This window comes from Colobus angolensis, unplaced genomic scaffold, assembly GCF_000951035.1.
Source record: "Colobus angolensis palliatus isolate OR3802 unplaced genomic scaffold, Cang.pa_1.0 Scaffold48, whole genome shotgun sequence".
NCBI lineage: Eukaryota > Metazoa > Chordata > Mammalia > Primates > Cercopithecidae > Colobus > Colobus angolensis.
This window is the reverse complement of record NW_012118265.1, coordinates 4449524-4468453: the sequence shown is the minus strand read 5'-3', so window position 1 is coordinate 4468453 and position 18930 is coordinate 4449524. Positions and strand designations below refer to the sequence as shown.

Sequence of the window (18930 nt, the reverse complement as noted above, 5' to 3'; positions counted from 1 at the left end):
ACACGTGCTTTTGGCCAACTGCAAAAATTCTATTTACTGATGTCTGTGTTCTTCAAACACTCAAGATGTGTAACTAATAATGGGCTAGTCTGCCCCTGTTACTCCCAGACAAACCCAACCCAAACTGAAGTGTTTGCCATCTTTTCAAGGTCTAAGCTTTGCTTAGAATAGAACATCAACCTCAGAAGTAGAAGACCTGGATTTGAATCCCAGCTCCACTACTCTGTTCAGCAAGTTGCTTAAACTCTCTGAGCCTCAAGTTCCTTATATATAAGATAGGAATAATTTCTTTTTCTTCTTCTGTCTTCTTTCTTATTCTTCTTCCTTCTTCCCTCCTCCTCCTCCTCCTCCTCCTCCTCTTCTCCTCCTCCTTCTCCTCCTCTTTCCTCTCCTTCTTCATTATACGATAATTATGAGAATTATGTAAGATAATTTGGGTAGAATACTTCGCAAGTTGCCAGCCATAAGTTCTTACTAGACATTAACTTTGTAGGTCAGAGCTCAGGACAATAATGTGGCATTAAATAGGCATTCACTAGACACTTACACACACACACACACACACACAGAGAGAGAGAGAGAGAGAGAGAGAGAGAGAGTCTTGTGTCTGCAGAACGAGGAATCTCATTGGAAATGTAAAGTTAAAAAGCTGTTACTGAATTCTGAACTTTAGTTTCCAGGTCTTGACCATGTAACTGGACCTACCTGCTACTTAATCTTTGCTCATAACTGTTTCTGATCTCCCAAACAGATTACCTTTGCTGAGACCTGTGCATTTTTATGATGAATCCATAGAGTCACCTATCTGACCACCATCCGTCCTTCTATCAATATGTCCTTATCTTTACAGATCCTGGTATTTCTTGGACCCAGAAACACATTCCCTTGCTATTATCCTAAAGCAGCTAAGCTTGTTAAAGGAAAGCATTTAGAAATCTAGATATTTGCTCCTGCATTTTCATATTTCTGTAAGCCAAGAAAAATTTGAATCAAATTCTCTATTGATACATCAGATATAAACCATGGATCTGGGAGAAATTAAGTTGGAAGGACTAGAACCCGCGGTTGGTCTAGAGCCCTTAATATTCATATAGAACCCAATTCTGTTTAATATTTTTATGCTGCTGTAATTAAAAAATTTTGACATCAATTATCAATACAGGTACATATGTTCTCCCTATCTCTGCTAAAGCTCCTTCCCCCACCACCAAGAACAATAACAAATAAAAACAAAAATGAAAACATCGATAAATGAACTTCTCAAGTTGCTGAAAATTTACCATCAGATTCAAGCCTGTTTCTGAAAGTTTCAACTCACCCAATCAGACAAAAGGCTGAGGAAGGGAAACATTTATCAAGTTACACGGGGGACTCCATCTGTTATCTTAGACCTTTGTTACCAAGTGACACAGAGGAGATACTTGAAGGCAGTTTGAAAGACTTTTATTTTACAGATTCTTCATCCAAAGATTTCCAATTAGGGAGAAGAAGCAGCAGAAAAGGAGAAAAGCCAAGTATGAGTGATGAAGATGCCTTCATCTACTGACATTTAACCTGGCGAGAACCATCAATGGTGAAATTGCCTTTTCAGCTGGGATCTGTCCGTTCAGCTTCTGTAATAAATGCAGTCAAAGGGGCAGTCCCTTCCCATTGCTCACAAAGGTCTTGTTTTTGAACCTCGCCCTCACAGAGGCCGTTTCTCATCATGCCAAGTCAACAGAAGAAAATCATTTTTTGCATGGCTGGAGTGTTAAGCTTTGCATGTGCCCTCGGAGTTGTGACAGCCTTGGGGACACCATTGTGGATCAAAGCCACTATCCTCTGCAAAACGGGAGCTCTGCTCGTCAATGCCTCAGGGCAGGAGCTGGACAAGTTTATGGGTGAAATGCAGTACGGGCTTTTCCACGGAGAGGGCGTGAGGCAGTGTGGGTTAGGAGCAAGGCCCTTTCGGTTCTCATGTAAGTAGCAATTGCATTTGAATTATTTAATACTTTAGGCAGGCTCTTCCCAGTGTTGTAAGGAATTATATTTGACAGTTTTGCCCTGTTTATTGCAGGACTTTTTAAACTGGTGTGAACCATATGAAAAACCTATGACTCTGAGCAATTTCTTCTTCCTAGTTTTTATTATTTTATACTTGCTCTTTTTATTATAACATAGAGTTAATTCATTGTTACATAATTAAGTTTTTTGGAAATATTAGCAGTTAAGATTCGTAAGTATTAATATTTACGTAAGAAATTATGGAGTCTTTTTTAAAAAGTAAACTTGGGGAAATAGGAAAGCTGTAAAGAATTATCTTTATGCCTTTTGTTCTTTATAAAAAGAACCAAGGTCATGGGCTCCCTACTTAACCCTACCTGCTTTGCCACTTTTTCATGATTTTGTTTCCTGCTCCCCACTCCCTCCCATTATTTCTGCTAAGACCTTTGCTGCTGCTAAATATTCAGTTTTCATTTTTAACTAATCTGGAATCATTTGGCTGTAGAAATTTAAAATGATCTGCTGTGCTAAATGGGAAAGAAATGGATGCCTATTTAGTATAGAAAATTTTAAACTGATTGACCTGCAAATCATGTAAAGAATATGAGATTTTCTTGTCTTGATTTTTGTGAAATGGAAGTGTTATCCACAGTATTTATAACCTGTTTATCTTAAGAAGAGAATTTTTAAAAATTACCATGTGAATGGGCAACTCATTAAATGAAAATTAATAAGAAGTCATTTGTTATATCTCTCACAACACACATTCAGAAGTTATTATTATTTCAGAAGGGCTGGTTTGGAACAATCTTATGAAGACACAGTCAGTAAATTACTGCATAAATCACTCTTCAGGAAAGGAGGTTACCAATTGAAGCCTTTAAAATGAATTATTGTTTTGCCCAGGTTTTTTTTTTCCTTCTAGTATAGGTAGAAGGCTAAATTAATTGAATTGATTATTAACATATGCAGTGCCTAATTAAATTTCAGTGCTGGTCTATTTATATTTCTGCGACATTCCTTATATCTTCTTAGCAGTCATTGGACACCAACCTTCAGCTCACATAGGTTACTAAGTGATATGAATTTTCATAGGGCTCCAGAAAATTTCCAAGAGTTAGTCATCAACTTTTTAATCGATGAAGTGGATACCAGGTCTTTTCACTGAATGGCTTTTATTCATTAAGGTAATGGGGCTGTTAGAGTTACTTAGTTTTCCTCGGGAAGGGGGAGGAAGAAAACAAAGCAGAATGTCATGTGATATGCAACTGTATTAAAAAAACCGAAAAGGAGAAAAGATGAGAGCGATGATTTAACCATGAGTCACTGGCAGCCAAGGCGTGAGCAAAACTTCTCACAAATGAATTTAGACAAAAGCAAAAATACTGGTGAATTTTCTGGAGCCTTTACATTTTCTACAGTGAAATGGAGATAAACTTTACTCATGCCATATGTTTCAAAACAATAATAAGATGTTTTTTGAACACTTACTACATGCTAAGCACTTTATATGCTTTGTCTCATTTAATCCTTACACAGCCACATTCTTCTGGGGTTCAGCGAGTGATTTTTGTGGTTGTGTCCTAATCTGGTCCTGTCTAGGATGAAGTTGTTCTAATTGGATACCCCTCCCTTTGCTTTCTGTGAGGACTCACAGAACTGGTGGGGTTTAAACAGTACTCTCACTTATCTCACAGAATTGCATTAGTTCCCAGATACCCCTAACATTCTCCCCCTAGCCTAGTGAAGAAATTCTTCCATTTCCTTGTTTGTTCTGCAGTGACAGCTCCAGCTCCATCTATATATAATCGACTATACATATTAAGTGTACTGTATATACTATACATGTTAAAACCTCATTTATTTTGGTGAGGCCCAGCAAAGAATACTAACAGTATAGCTTTTTTTTTTTTCCCTAAGCATAAAAGTATCTTTTTCAATGCAGCATGAGAGAGAGTTGGGAAAATGAAAATAAACAGATCCAATGGACTCCCCAAAGAGCATAATACTCATTTAAATAAACACCCCTCTCAGTGTTAAAACTTCCGAAACAACATGCCTTTGGGACACATTGCACCCTTAAAGTTTACACTCCCATTGCAATGCAGCTTCGTGGTTCACATTTTTTCCATTCAAAATGTCATTACCCTGTCAATGATGTTTCATCAACGTTTGCTTGGATGAGAATCCTCTGATATTCTTCCTGATAGAAATGTATAAGCCCTGTTCATATAAATGAATAAAAGGTCTAGCCTTATTTTCTCAGTAGTGGCTTCCTTGGAGCAAAACTCAGGGACCTCCAGAGAGCTCAGGTGAATCACTCTTTTCTGTTTCTTCCAGAGCCCAACTTCTAATTAGTGCACAATTCATTTCCCAGAATGTCTTCTTTCTTATTTTGCCTTTAGAAAGTTGTTAAGCAAACATTTGAATTCACAGAATCTTACCAGTGTAGAAGGAATGGAAAAGGTAACTTATCAAGGTAAAAATCACTTCGTGGCCAGTTTTCTTGGCTCACTGCAACCTCCCCCTCCTGGGTTCAAGCGATTCTCCTGCCTCAGCCTCCCAAGTAGCTGGGACTACAGGCGTGCACCACTACGCCCAGCTAATAGTTTTTGTGTTTTTAGTAGAGACAGGGTTTCACCACGTGGGCCAGGCTGGTCTCATGGCCAGTTTTCTTTGTGTTGTCATGTTATCATCAATTAATAGGAATTTATATTTCAGTTCTGTTAGGTGGATAAACACTATTTTGCATACCTAAACTTTTCATTTATATCAGCATTGCCCAATAAAAATATACTACCAGCCACCAATGCAAGCCATATATGTACTTTTAAATGTCCTAGTAGCCACACTAGAAAACAAAAGTAAAAAGGAACAGATGAAATTAATTTTAATGATTTTTTTAAACCCAATATATCAAAAATCTCACCATTTTAACATATAATCAAAAATTTATTGAGATGTTTTACATTCTTTTTTTCTTGATGCTGTCTTGGAAATCTAGAGTGTATTTTACATTTATATTACATCTAATTCAGTCTAGCCACATTTCACATGCTCATTTTTTTTGTGTGTGATTTTAAGGAGAAGAGAGTTTAATAGGCAAGAAAGAAAAGAGAAGGCAGAAGGAAAAGGTTCCCCCATACAGAGACAGAGGTTGGCGGGGATTCCAAAGCCAAAGGAGGAGGTCCCTAAGTGCAGTGGACACCAGCCAGGTATATATGCAGAGTCTGAAGGAGGTGATGTCTCATTTGCCTAGGGTCACATGCTCATTTTTATGGCTACTGTATTGGTCAGTACAGATTTAGATGGGGATTTGCTCTGAACAAGTTGGTCATTGATGGTGTTCATATTCTGATTGAATTTTTCCTGGGTTCTGCTGTATAAGTCCATGTGTGTTATTTTCATGCGCGATGCTTGCATTACTTTTAAAACCCAGATATATGGCATAACATGAGAATGAAAAATGGACCAGAAAAATAGTTTGGCAATGTAGTCATGTTTGTTCCTGTTAAATGTTCCCTGTTGACCACTCTATCTCCTTTAATTATAACATGAATCTGCCCTGCCAGCATGTACAGTTATGCTGGGAAAACTTCTGCCTCATTTACTCTGGCTGATTCTCAACCACTTATGGGTCAGTGGTTCATTTTCTAGAAGTCACCAGCATTCATACCTAGCACACAATTTCATTTATTATAATGAAGGAATGTTTTCCTTTCAAAGAGGCACAACTGGTGGGCTTAATTTTTCTGGATATGTCACCTGTAAAATTTTAATGATGATGTTTAAACTCTAAATGTAGCCATCAAGACAAAAACTTCCAATTTTGAGCTCAGTGTGTGTGGGTGGGTTTCTGTTTTGGTAATTTGAAACATTGCAGAATATCATCAAAATATGATACCCAAGAATCATATGGTATCAATCATTCCTAGATATACTGATCTATTCATTGCCAAGACAGTTCATGAGCTAGTAAAAACATATGGAATTATTTTCTTAAAATGTGAAAAATAAAATTTAACCAATCATGTATCACAGCTTGCAACTTTAGTCGTACTTTGAAAAGCATTTTAATTTGGACCTCATGATAGAAAATTTATAAAAAGCTGAACAGAAATTAGTTCACTTCATATTTTAGAAAAGCAGCATTTCTTTACTAAATGAGGCATTTGACCCAGATTGGAGAGAAAATGTTGAAACTACTTCTATGAGCAAGCAGGTGGCTTCTCAAACACGTGTTGGGATGAAATGGTTGGGGCTCAGGGACTCAGTGCTTGTCACTGACAGTTGGTACTCTCTATCTCCGTAGTCTCCTCCAAGTGTGACACTTGTCTTTTGCTGACCTGACCTGCCCCAGGTGTCTCACTGATCATGACTCTGCACACCTTGCATCTCCCCTATCACCCTACCTATGGCAAAACTACAAAGGTCTTTGATGTGGCTCTGTCTGATATCCTGTGTTTCCTCCTATGGTCTGTGTGGAAGCAGGTATGGGGGTGTGCAGAGGGGAAGCCTATGAAGTCCATCTGCAAAGACTACTTGGTTAGGGGAAGAGGGAAAGAAGCCATACGCACCATTTCACCAGCAAGCATGGGCTCTTCTGCTTTTTAGCTTAGGGGTCCTGTTGTCTAGTCTCACTCACCTATTAAAACAGTCCAGCAAATAGAGGTTTTGTTTACCTTCTATTAAAAAAAGAAGCAATTAATGGAATAGAAGATAATAATGTATGAGAAGCACTATTGTGAAAGAAAAACCTTCAGCTTCTCTCAGCCAAATAATTGTTTCCTCCTTTGTCCTTCCCAGACCTTGATGTTTGCTCTATTATTTCAAAACAACTATATTATAAATATTTGAGAATGTGTATTTCTCTGCAAGGAGATCTTAATCCCCAAGAAGGCGGGAGCTGTGTATTATTCATCCCACTGCTCCTTCACACCAGGGTCTCAGACAGTGCACGGCCCAAATAGGTACCAATAAATATTTGGTAAACTGACACTATTGAAATTAAGAAACCTGAATTTGAGGTGGGTCTCTGCCACTCACAAGAGATTACACTTAGAAAATTCCATCACTTCATTGATTTTCAGTCCTTGCATCTGTATATGGGAGATGATACTAGGTGATTTCTGACATCTCTTACCATTTAAACACTCTGTGATCTATATAATGAGGGACTGGCTGTTCTAGACAAGTTCCTTACAGCTTTATAGTTGCATAACCCTTCTAATCTTAGTCACATGATGACTCCACTGACAGATTTTTGGCCACCATCATTAGACATGCTGAGTTACGTGTGTCTTTGCTCTGATCCTCAAAACTCATGATTTTTAAAGTATTCTGAAATGTCTACCATTTATCAGGATCCAGATGGATTTCATGACTAAAGTGGATGTTTCTTTTCTCTCCCATTACAATCTTTTACTTTTTGTGTGGGGGGAATTGCATGTTAAAGAAAGGGAAATTGAAGAATGGGATGCTTTGGAATTCTGGTAAGATGGATTAGTGGGTTCCAGAATGTGGGAGCAGCCACAAATACTGAAAAAAATGAGATGGTATTATTGAGAAAGCACAAATGAAAGAAGGTCAAAAGCAAGAAGGAGCTGACATCCTACTTCCTCCCATTTTTGCTTTCTCTGTTTTTCCAAGAAACTCCTCTTCCAGCCTCGCTGAAAAACTCCACTTTCCTAAATCTAATTTCTTAAACTGATAATGGCAAGAAGTTAGGAATGACCAGTATGTTTAACACTCCAAGAGTATTTGTTTTGTTTCGTTTTGAGACTGGGTCTCACTCTGTCGTCCAGCATGGAGTGCAGTGGTGCGATCGCAGCTCACTGCAGCCTTGACCTCCCCTTTCTGAGGGATCCTCCCACCTCAACCTCCTGAGTAGATGGGACCACAGGCATGTGCCACCACACCTGGCTAACTTAAAAGAATTTTTTTTTTTGGTAGAGGTGGGGTTGCCCAGGCAGATCTCAAACTGCTGGGCTCAAGCAATCCCCCTGCATTGGCCTCCCAAAGTGCTAGGATTATGGGCATAAGCCACTATGCCTGGCCTCTCCAAGGGCTTTCTTTACCCAGAAGAGGAACTTGGCAGAAATTATCCCCCAATTGGTGAGGAATATGGAGAAAATGACTTTGAGGAAAGGAACTTCTGGTTCTGCCTACCTAATCCAGAAAAAGAAGTTTTACTTCTCCCTTCCCCTAGTAACTATCTTCCCATATTCATATAAAAAAGTACAGAATCAACATTGTTCAAGAATTATAATTTTGCATATATGCACATGTACACATGCACACCCATGTACCTTCCCTCCCTTTAAATCATCCCACACCCTAATAGTAGTAAAATCACTGACTTGAGCATACCTGGGAGAGGAAGAGGAGTCTGACAGGGGCAAGTCCTAAGTGGCACTTCTGAAACTTAACCCTGGTGTACGCACTTTACCTACTGCAGGATGACTCCACAACTGTTCTCACAATTTGCTGCTCTGCTTTCTTTTCTAATTTCTGAAGGTGACTTATCTTCCCCAAGGACTCTCAGACTTCTCAGAAGAAAAAAATATTAGGTGGGTCTCTGCTAGTCACAAAAGATTAGACTTTGAGAATGATAAAAGTATATCAGATTATACTCATTAATATTGAATTACTTTAATTAATATTATGATATTGATAAAAGCAATGTTCAATAATGAATACTATTTGTGCCTCACAGGGGCCAGGCATTTTGTATGTATTATCTACAACTCTTACATGGGAGATGTTATGATGCTATTTCTCTTGAAGAAATATGGAAACTGGAAACAGAGAGGTCACAACAATTTTCCAGAGTCACATAGCTAGTAGGCAGCAGAGTGGGGATTCAGATTCAGATGCATATGATAGATCATGCTCTTCCTCTGCTACATTTTGCCCCCTTAGAATATGAAAAAAGGATACAAAGTGATGAAGAAAATATGTAAGATTATTCTTCAGTTTCACCATCTATTTTTTTAAAGTTTTAAAAATTATACTTTAAATTCTGAAATACATGTGCAGAACGTGCAGGTTTGTTACATAGGTATACACGTGCCATGATGGTTTGCTGCACCCATCAACCTGTCATCTACATTAGGTATTTTTCCCAATGCTATCCCTCCACTAGCCCTCCAACCCCTGACAAGCTCCGGTGTGTGATGTTCCCCTCCCTGTGTCCTTGTGTTCTCATTGTTCAGCTCCCACTTATGAGTGAGGACATGTGGTGTCTGATTTTCTGTTCCTGTTAGTTTGCTGAGACCGATGGTTTCCAACTTCATTCACTTCGATGCAAAGGACATGAACTCATCCTTTTTATGGCTGCATACCATTCCATGGCGTACATGTGCCACAATTTCTTAATCCAGTCTACCATTGATGGGCATTTAGATTGGTTCCAAGTCTTTGCTATTGTGAACAGTGCTGCAATAGGCATATGTGTGCATGTGTCTTTATAGTAGAATGATTTATAATCCTTTGGGTATATACCCAGTAATGAGATTGCTCGGTCAAATGGTATTTCTGGTTCTAGGTCCTTGAGGAATCGCCACACTGTCTTGCACAATAACTGAACTAATTTACACTCCCACCAACAGCGTAAAAGCGTTCCTATTTCTCCACATCCTCTCCAGCATCTGTTGTTTCCTGGACTTTTTAATGATCGCCATTCTAACTGGCGTGAGATAGTATCTCATTGTGGTTTTGATTTGCATTTCTCTAATGACCAGTGATGATGAGCTTTTTTTCATATGTTTGTTGGCTGCATAAATGTCTTCTTTTGAGAAGTGTCTGTTCATATCCTTCTCCCACTTTTTGATGGGGTTTTTTGTTTTTTTGTTTTTCATATAAGTTTGTTTAAGTTTCTTGTAAATTCTGGATATTAACCCTTTGTCAGCTGGGTAGATTGCAAAAATTTTCTTCCATTCTGCAGGTTGCCTGTTCACTCTGATAATAGTTTCTTTTGCTGTGCAGAAGCTTTTTAGTTTAATTAGTTCCTATTTATCAATGTTGGCTTTTGTTGCCATTGCTTTTTGTGTTTTAGTCATGATGTCTTTGCCCATGCCTATGTCCTGAATGGTATTGCCTAGGTTTTCTTCTACGGTTTTTATGATTTTAGGTCTTATGTTTAAATCTTTAATCCATCTTGAGTTAACTTTGTATAAGGTGTAAGGAAGGGGTCCAGTTTAGTTTTCTGCATATGGCTAGCCAGTTTTCCCCACACCATTTATTAAATAGGGAATCCTTTCCCCATTGCTTGTTTTTGTCAGGTTTGTCAAAGATCAGATGGTTGTAGATGTATGGCATTATTTCTGAGGCCTCTATTCTGTTTCATTGGTCTCTATATCTGTTTTGGTACCAGTACCATGCTGTTTTGGTTACTGTAGACTTGTAGTATAGTTTAAAGTCAGGGAGCATAATGCCTCCAGTTTTGTTCTTTTTGCTTAGGATTGCCTTGGCTATGTGGGCTCTTTTTTGGTTCCATACGCAATTTAAAGTAGTTTTTTTCTAATTCTGTGAAGAAAGTCAATGGTAGCTTGATGGGAAATCATTGAATCTATAAGTTACTTTGGGGAGTATGGCCATTTTCATGATATTAATTCTTCCTATCCATGAGCATGGGATGTTTTTCTATTTGTTTGTATCCTCTCTTATTTCCTTGAGCAGTGGTTTGTAGTTCTCCTTGAAGAGGTCCTTCACATCTCTTGTAAGTTAGATTCCTAGGTATTTTATTCTCTTTGTAGCAATTGTGAATGGAAGTTCACTCATGATTTGGCTCTCTGTTTGTCTGTTATTGTTGTATAGGAATGCTTTTGATTTTTGCACATTGATTTTGTGTCCTGAGACTTTGCTGAAGTTGCTTATCAGCTTAAGGAGATATTGGGCTGAGATGATGGGGTTTTCTAAATATACAATCATGTCATCTGCAAACACAGACAATTTGGCCTCCTGTCTTCCTATTTGAATACCTTTATTTCTTCCTCTTGCCTGATTGCCCTGGCCAGAACTTCCAATACTGTGTTGAATAGGAGTGTTCACCATCTATTTTAAGAATAGTATTGAAGTCTCACAAAAGCTGGTTCTCATGTAACTATCTGAGAGTATTTGGCCTGATGACTTGAATTCATTCATTGCCTTTTTATTTCACATTTTAGTGATCCTGATGTCTAAATTGTAATCTTTGATCCTCGCAAGGTAAAATAGCCAAGTTAGGACTGTTTAATAATATTGGTTGAGGAAGTCACATGCTTATGATCAATCTTTGGGTTTTGTAATTATATTACCTTAATGTTGGCAGTTTAGGTGTAAGGCAGATATATCTGATCACATGTGTGGTTAGCTAATTTAAGATCACTGCCCACTAAAATCTTCATGGTATTATCTTCAAAGTTAGCTACTCTGACCACAGCAATGATTTCACCACAGAAATTTCCAAAATGGCAGACTCTTTCCTGAGGTGGAATGAACAGTTTTAAAACAGAGTCAAGGACTAAAAGAAAAGCAGGCACATAGCATTTGATTCATTTCAAAAACTAGTATTGTATTAAGAGCCAAGGGAACAGAATTGTAGCATCAATGAAAATCTTGTTTGAAAAAAGTAAAATAAAAACAAAAGTTCATTTTTATCTCTGAAATATATTAAGGGTTTCATAAAGTTACAGGTGTATTTTTAAAAAAACAAAACTGATATACATTAAACTGACAAATTTGCCTCTCATCTCATCATGCAGCTAAACACAACCGTCTATGGTGATATACACTCTTATTAGAGGTATGAGAGAACTGACTAATAGCAAACTTTGTACCTGGTAGACTAATTTATGCAGGGTTCATATTTCGCTCCCTCTCAGCATGTTATAACTGTGGCAAAGCCATTCTCAGAAGTTATTACCCCAGCATAATCATACCCCTGTGGATTTGGAGCAGTTAAATGGGTTCTGTTATCAGAGACACATATGTGCCACAGCAGATGTCGTCCCTAAGCCACCATGGGTGATTAAGACTCACTGATGGGGCTGCCTCTGAATAGGCTTGAGTGAGGTGGATACACTTCAGCTGAGAGAAATTCAGGTAAGGGGCTGAGAAAATCAGATTTTGAATGGTTTTATCATACCATCAGGTCTCCTTCTTTTAAGTGCTGGGGTCATGGATTTCATTCAGCCTGACCACATAGCCTTTGGAAACTTGGCTCAATACCTAAGTGTGAGATTATGGGTGATATTAAAGGAGATGAATGCATTGAGCTGATGTCAGAGAATGTCTTTTACTGGATTTTCATAATGACTGGCTGCAGATGGGCTGAGGGGAAAGTCAGATCAAGAGCATTTCTGTAAGAAGAAAGAAATCTTCCCTCTTATTCTCTTTCAAGAAAATGAATAGCTGAGCACCAAGAGGCCAAATACTTTTATAAAAAACACATCCTTTTATGTAGAGAAGGACAAGTTGAGACGAAAAACAGGACCTCTGAAACTGCCTTTAGAGCTTTAATCTAGGAAGAAATTGCTGCACCATTGCTGACATCATTATCAGAGGCTGCCTTAGTTCTGAGAGCTTCACAGATGGCCTTTTCTGCGTTTTACATCTGGCCAGATGAAGGCAAAAAGGTTGATGAAACCAAAATTATTAGATCAGTGGTCCATAACTCTGGCTGCACTTTAGAATCATCTGGGGAGTCCTTAAAACTACTGATCCTGAGGCTCCATCCTGGACCAATTGAATCAGGATCTCTGGGGGTGGGATCTGAGCATTGGAATGCTTTAAAAGTTCCTCAGAGGACTCTAACGTGCAGCCAAGGCTGAGAACGACTGAGGTGGATGGTGGCCAAGACAGGTGAGGCCAAGAGTTAGAAGCCCTTACTGTTAGGGAAGGGGGAAGCCACAAGGAGGAGGGGAGGGGGAAGGAGCAGTATTTAGCATTTCTTCCACACAGTTGGGGGGTTTTCTGATCAAAATTAAGCCGGGATCTTTTGCTTCCATTTTCATGAAGGTCTTTTGCTTTGTCCATAGCCACCTGGCCTCCGGTCAATGAGCAATCTGATTGATGAATCTGCAGTAAGAAACTGAGCATACTTTGCTGTCAGCTCCAGCGGCTTCCCCTGTTTCCAAATCTGCCCACCAGTTACAGGAGCCTGCTCACCAACTAGTTGGGTTAAAGGAGTCAGCTCTGTCCTTGACAGGGAGGCCTTCAGCTGTCTGGCCCTGTCTGTGATTGCGTGGGTGAAGCTGCCTAATTTGGGGAACTTGATGGAAGATCTAAGATATGTTCTCTAACAGTTTTATCAGAAATAAAGTTAACTTTTGACCTCCATCTGTCTGTCTCCTGTGGAAGGGCTCTGCTCCTTCCAAAGAGACTCTCAGGGGTTCTCCTTAGAGGTGTGTTATCAGTCCAAAGATCATTTTAGACCAGCCATTACAGAGGATGTCCAAGAAATTGCACAAGGGAAATAGAAGCAAGAATGAGAGCAATATATCAGACAGTGAGGAAAGTATGTGACTGGTTTCAAATAAGTAATTAACCATAAATCCAAAGTTCCAGCATTATTTATAGCAATAGTCGCCTACCTGGTCAGGAAAAAAAGTAAAAGACTGAGCTGCAAGATAGAAAGTTTGCCTGAATTCCATGTACTCCAAGGACTCCTGTGGAGTATTCCTCAGTCCCAATGCAGAGACCTGTACTCTGACCACCCGTGGGCCAAATCCCTCTTACGCACCTTCAGTGATTCCTCCTGGGACCCTCACCACATCGAGTTCTTACATTCCTCACTCTTTTCAGGGGAAATACAACCCTTTTGCTCTTCTCACGATGTGAAAAATATTTAGACAATTACTTAAAATTAACAGCAATCTTCCACATAAATGATCTCGCTTGTGTTTCTTGTAAGCTCCGTGATTTATTTCCATTATTATCTATGCTGATAGTTAAGGAAACAGATATAGAGACTAACATGCATACTAAATGGCAAAACCAGATGAATTTCAAACTTCCCTGACTCCAAAAGCCATGTTCTGCCCAACCTGCCATGCTGCCACGCAGTTAATGTCTGGCTCCCAACTGGCCCCTCTACCCGTTGTGCTTTTGGTGGTACATTGTATTCCAACTGCCTGAGACTCCTGGTTAATGCCATTACATATAGACTTAGGTTGAATTTACTAGGATTTTTAAGATTTGTAGGATAACAGATATGACTGTTAGACTGGAATCAGTAATAGATAAAGGGGATAACAAAGTTTCAGAATAAAATATAATAGAAAACCCCAGCAGATAGAAGTAAAATGAATGTTAAGGCAACTGAAATGAAAGACACACATTTAGTAATATCAAATAAAACTCAGATTAATGGCAGATAATAAAGGAACACACTTAGCAGTTACTAAAAACACTTTTTATCTTATTCTTATTACCCTCCAGTAAACTTTTTTTTTTTTTGAGACAAAGTCTCGCTCTGTCATCCAGGCTGGAGCGCAGTGATGCAATCTCATCTCACTGCAACTTCCACCTCCTGGGCTCTAGAGATTCTTCTGCTCCAGCCTCCCGAGTAGCTGAGACTATAGGCGCCCATCACCATACCCAGCTAATTTTTGTATTTTTAGTAGAAACGGGGTTTCACCATGTTGGCCAGGCTGCTCTTGAACTCCTGACCTCAGGTGATCCACCTACCTCAGCCTCCCAAAGTGCTGGGATTACAGGTGTGAGCCACCACGCCCGGCTGTAACCTATTGAAAATAGCATTACTTGACATGTGAGACAAATTATTTGTAAGTTAAAGAGTTTATGTGCCTTCAATGCTCTCACCCCTGCCTCCCCTAAAAAGATTATTGAGTGCCTATGATGTGCCTAAGCCTTCTAGTAGACTCTGAGAATGTGAAAGGAATTAGACGATACTTGTTCAACAACCCAGAATCTAAGCAGGAGTGTTCTGAAATGATCAGCCACTTGGGAGAGCTATACTAGTGCATCATTCATTCAGGATGGGCTGGGTTATGTTTTAATAACGAGTAAGTTTGAACTTCATAGATTTGAAACAACAAAGATGAGTTTCTTGCTCACAGTTCATATTTTTTTGAGATTGGCTAGAGCTTCATTCCAGGATATGGCCACCATCTGGAATGTTGACAGTTACTGTAACAGAGAAAGAGTTGTGGAGGCTCTCACACTGGCAATTAAATTCTCTGACCTGGAACTGACACATGCCACCTCCACTTACATTTTATTGGCCAAGGCTTGTTACACAGCCACATCTAACTGCAGAGAGGTCAAGATGAGCAAATCCTAACATGAGCTATAGATGGTCGAGTAGCACTCATTATTATCACAATTGTATTTGTTATAAAAACTCCAAGAAGAATAGGTACTCTCTGTGAGGAATAGGCATAGGAAAACCAGAGGAAAGTTCTTAAAGATGAGATAGATTTCACTAGATGGCATTGAAGAAACATTCTAAGTAAATGAACAGCATAAGCAAATGCATGAAGAACTTATTGTGGCCCTAGTACTGACGATGCGTGAGAGCGTGAAGGAGGGAAAAGGTAAGACTGGAGAGGAAGGCAGGAACCAGAACAGGACAGACTGTGTTTGCTGTCAGGCAGTGAAGTTTATCTTGTAGGCAACAGGAAGCCTTTTAAGGAAAGCAAGCAGCTATGTGACGGGACAGAAAATGGACTGGAAGAAAATCAAAAGAGAAGTGAGGACCAGTCATAAGGCTCCTCCAATATTTGGGGATCCAAACCAGAGCATTGGCAAAGAAATAGAAAGGAAGGGAAATATTTCCAAAATATTCAAAACAGAAACCAACAGAACTTGATGACAGAAGATGAGCCCAGGTTTCTGCTGGATAGACAGTTGTTACGTTCTCTGAGATAAGGAATACAGAAGGAAAAAATTGAGAGGGAATATGAAATTATTTTTAGTCATGTTTAATTTGATCACTTGCAGAACATCAACCAGAGATGTCCGTGAGTTACACCAATTTGCAGGTTTTGAGAGAGGCCTGGGGTAGAAGCACAGAAGCGGGAATCAGCAGATTAGAGGCAGTAGTTGGAACCATAACTGAAGATGAGATTTCCCAGGGAGGAGAGTTGAACAGGAAGGTAGACAAAGGCCAGGTGCAGTGGCTCACGCCTGTAATCCCAGCACTTTAGGAGGCTGAGGTGGGTGGATCACAAGGTCAGGAGTTCAAGACCAGACTGTCCAACATGGTGAAACCCCGTCTCTACTAAAAAACACAAAAATTAGCTGGATGTGGTGGTGCACACTTGTAATCCCAGCCTCTGGAGGCTGAGGCAGGAGAATTGCTTGAACCCGGGAGGCAGAGGTTGCAGTGAGACGAGATCATGCCATTGCACTCCAGCCTGGACGACAGAGCAAGACTCTGTCTCTCCCCCCACCAAAAAAAAAAGAAGGTAGACAAAGAGATGTCCTAGAAAACACTAATATGAATGGGTAGAGAGGGGAGGCTTTCCAAGGAGATGGAAGGGAGAGTTAGTGAAGTGAAACATTGGGAGGACAAACCTTCACCAAGGAAGTAACAGTCAACAGGCCTAGATGCCATAGAGATGTCAAATGAGAGACACTGGAAATGGTTTTTTGAATGTTACAGCCAGAACATCACAGGGGACCTTTTCCAAAGCAGTCTTGATGAAGTGGTGGGGAAGGGAGGTCCTTGAAGGAGCTAAGGAGGGACTGGGAGATCATGACCCAGAGATAAGGGTTGCAGGTATAAAAGGGAAAGACTGAGGTCAGGAAATAGACAGAGGAACCCTAAGGCCAGGCTGTGGATGGTATGTGTGTGTGTGTGTGTGTGTGTGTGTGTGTGTTTGTGTGTGTGTATACAATGGGAAGACCTTGAGTATAATTCTGTACTAAGAAGATAGAGCAATAGGGAGGAAAAGACTGAAGACAGATGGGAAGGTAAATAGTGAATTAGAAAGGTCCCTGCAAAGATGAGAAAGGATGAGTCTGAAAGCACAGGGAGAAGGGCCACCCTTGGCTTGGACAGGAGAAAACATTTATTTCACTAAGAATAAAGGGAAGGTTTGGTATACACCACGAAGAAGGTGTAGATGGGTTGCAATGGAGTTCTGTCAAGTTGAGGGCATTCCATGATAGCTTCACCTTTCTCTGTGAAATGAAAGAGTTTAGTTTACAAAATATGTTTGAGCACTTCATAGGCCAGGTTCATAGGCTGAAAGAAATGGAGGTGGAGTGTGATAGGTCCTTAAGAATAGGGGAGGTTTGGAATATCTGACAAAGGACAGAGAGGAAAAAACTAGAAAAGGCTTTGCAGAATGGGGCTCCACAGATCAGAGCCTCAGGGGTTCTCATTTGAGCAGGAGAGTAAAGGCAGGGAGGCAAGGGTCACAGCCTAAAAATTAGAGCCCCCACCAAATGACTGCAGGAGGGCAGCTTTCCTACGAGAGCATCCCTATCACTGTTTTCACTCCAAGTCATTAACTTATGACTTACTCAGCTCTGTTTCGTAATAGCAGACTTGAGTAATGAGGGTATGACAGCCTCTCTCTGCATGCCAAGGTATGCAGCGTGGATTTCCTTTTTTGCTTTCTCTCTCCTGTAGCTTAGGTGCCTTCTGTTCTGCTACTAGGATAGAGAACCCAGTGACTAGTTCCTTCTAGCTGTCTGTTCTGACTAGGTATCTTGTCAGAAATTTCTGCTTTCCAGACTTCACGGAGAGGGAATCAAGCTTTGAATCATGGTTGAAAAAGTAGAGTTTAATATATATATATTACAAAACGCCACTCATGTTCTTGAGGTTACCTGGGATCTATACCACAACTAGCATTCTTTTAGAAAGCACCATTACCCAAGTAATCCCTTTCCTGGGAATTCACCCAAAAAGGTTATTCCCATATATCCCCCATCTCCAAAATAAAAAAGAAAAAGGTATGTGCTTAGAGATGTTCCTGGAAGCATGAGCTGTAATGCTGAACCAATAGAAGATGACCTAACAGATTGCAGGGCATCCGTTTGGTTAGAAACGTATGCATTATCTAAATGGTAGTTATGAAGACAATATGCATAACACAGAAAATGCTTATATTCTGAGTGAAAAGAACAGAAGGTGATTTCAAAACTGCATTGAGATAATAGTAATATAGGAAATAGTAAGATGAACAAAGATTTCAAAGGAACAAAAATAAAGAAAAATTTTGCTTTTTATGTTGGTTAGGAGTATGGGTGAAATTCCAATTTTAATTTTAATTTTATTGTTACAATGTTGTTCATAAAAAAAGGTCCTCCATAGACAGTGGGGCTTTGGGACAAACTAACAGAAACAGGGTTGGAAGAAAATCCATCTTCCTTCAATCCCCTTTCTCTGCTTTAAAAAAAAAAGAGCTTTGTCATGTTCAGGTGTGCAATGAATTCTTTTCCCAAATCTGGAACTTTAAACCTACTATTAAACGGGAGTCAGTGTCCATGTAACATGTTGACAATCCCCCAAGTATGTTGGATTAATTTTTTTTAATAAGGGGATTTGAAATTCCATTTCAATTGCCAACCTGCATCTTTCAACTTCTAAAAACAAAGTAAAACAAAACAAAAACACACTGGGTCCTATCACCCTCTCTTGCTACTCCTATTTTACCTCCATTGCCCTGAATTCCTCCCAAACCTCTTTCCATCTAGCTTTGATTTGTTTTCAGTCGGGTTTATTGAGGCATAATTTACATACAGTAAAATTCATCCTTCTTAGGATGCATTTTGACTAATGTATGCATTAGACTAATGCATTTTGACTAATGTATATTGGCTTATAATGACCACCACAACCAAGACATAGAATGCACCCATCACTCCCGGGTTCCTTCTGTCCCTTTTTTGCTCCATCTCCTCTCCTACCCCCAACCCCTTGGCAACCACTGATCTGTTTTCTGTCCTTATCATTTTGCTTTTTCCAGAATGTCATATGTAAGGAATCAT

At 39.6% G+C, this 18930-nt stretch overlaps 1 protein-coding gene across 2 annotated transcripts in view; it reads left to right on the top strand.

Moving 5' to 3' along the window:
* The first annotated feature begins 1663 nt into the window (after positions 1-1663).
* The window catches only part of CLRN1 (clarin 1), a 43102-nt gene continuing 25835 nt past the window's right edge, over positions 1664-18930 (top strand). Inside the window, exon 1 of one of the 2 annotated variants that reach the window (XM_011958956.1) lies at positions 1664-1958. In XM_011958956.1, coding sequence (XP_011814346.1) covers positions 1706-1958 — 253 coding nt within the window. In that variant the 5' untranslated portion in view covers positions 1664-1705. The remainder of the gene's footprint in view (positions 1959-18930) is intronic. The other variant, XM_011958955.1, reaches the window with a different exon arrangement.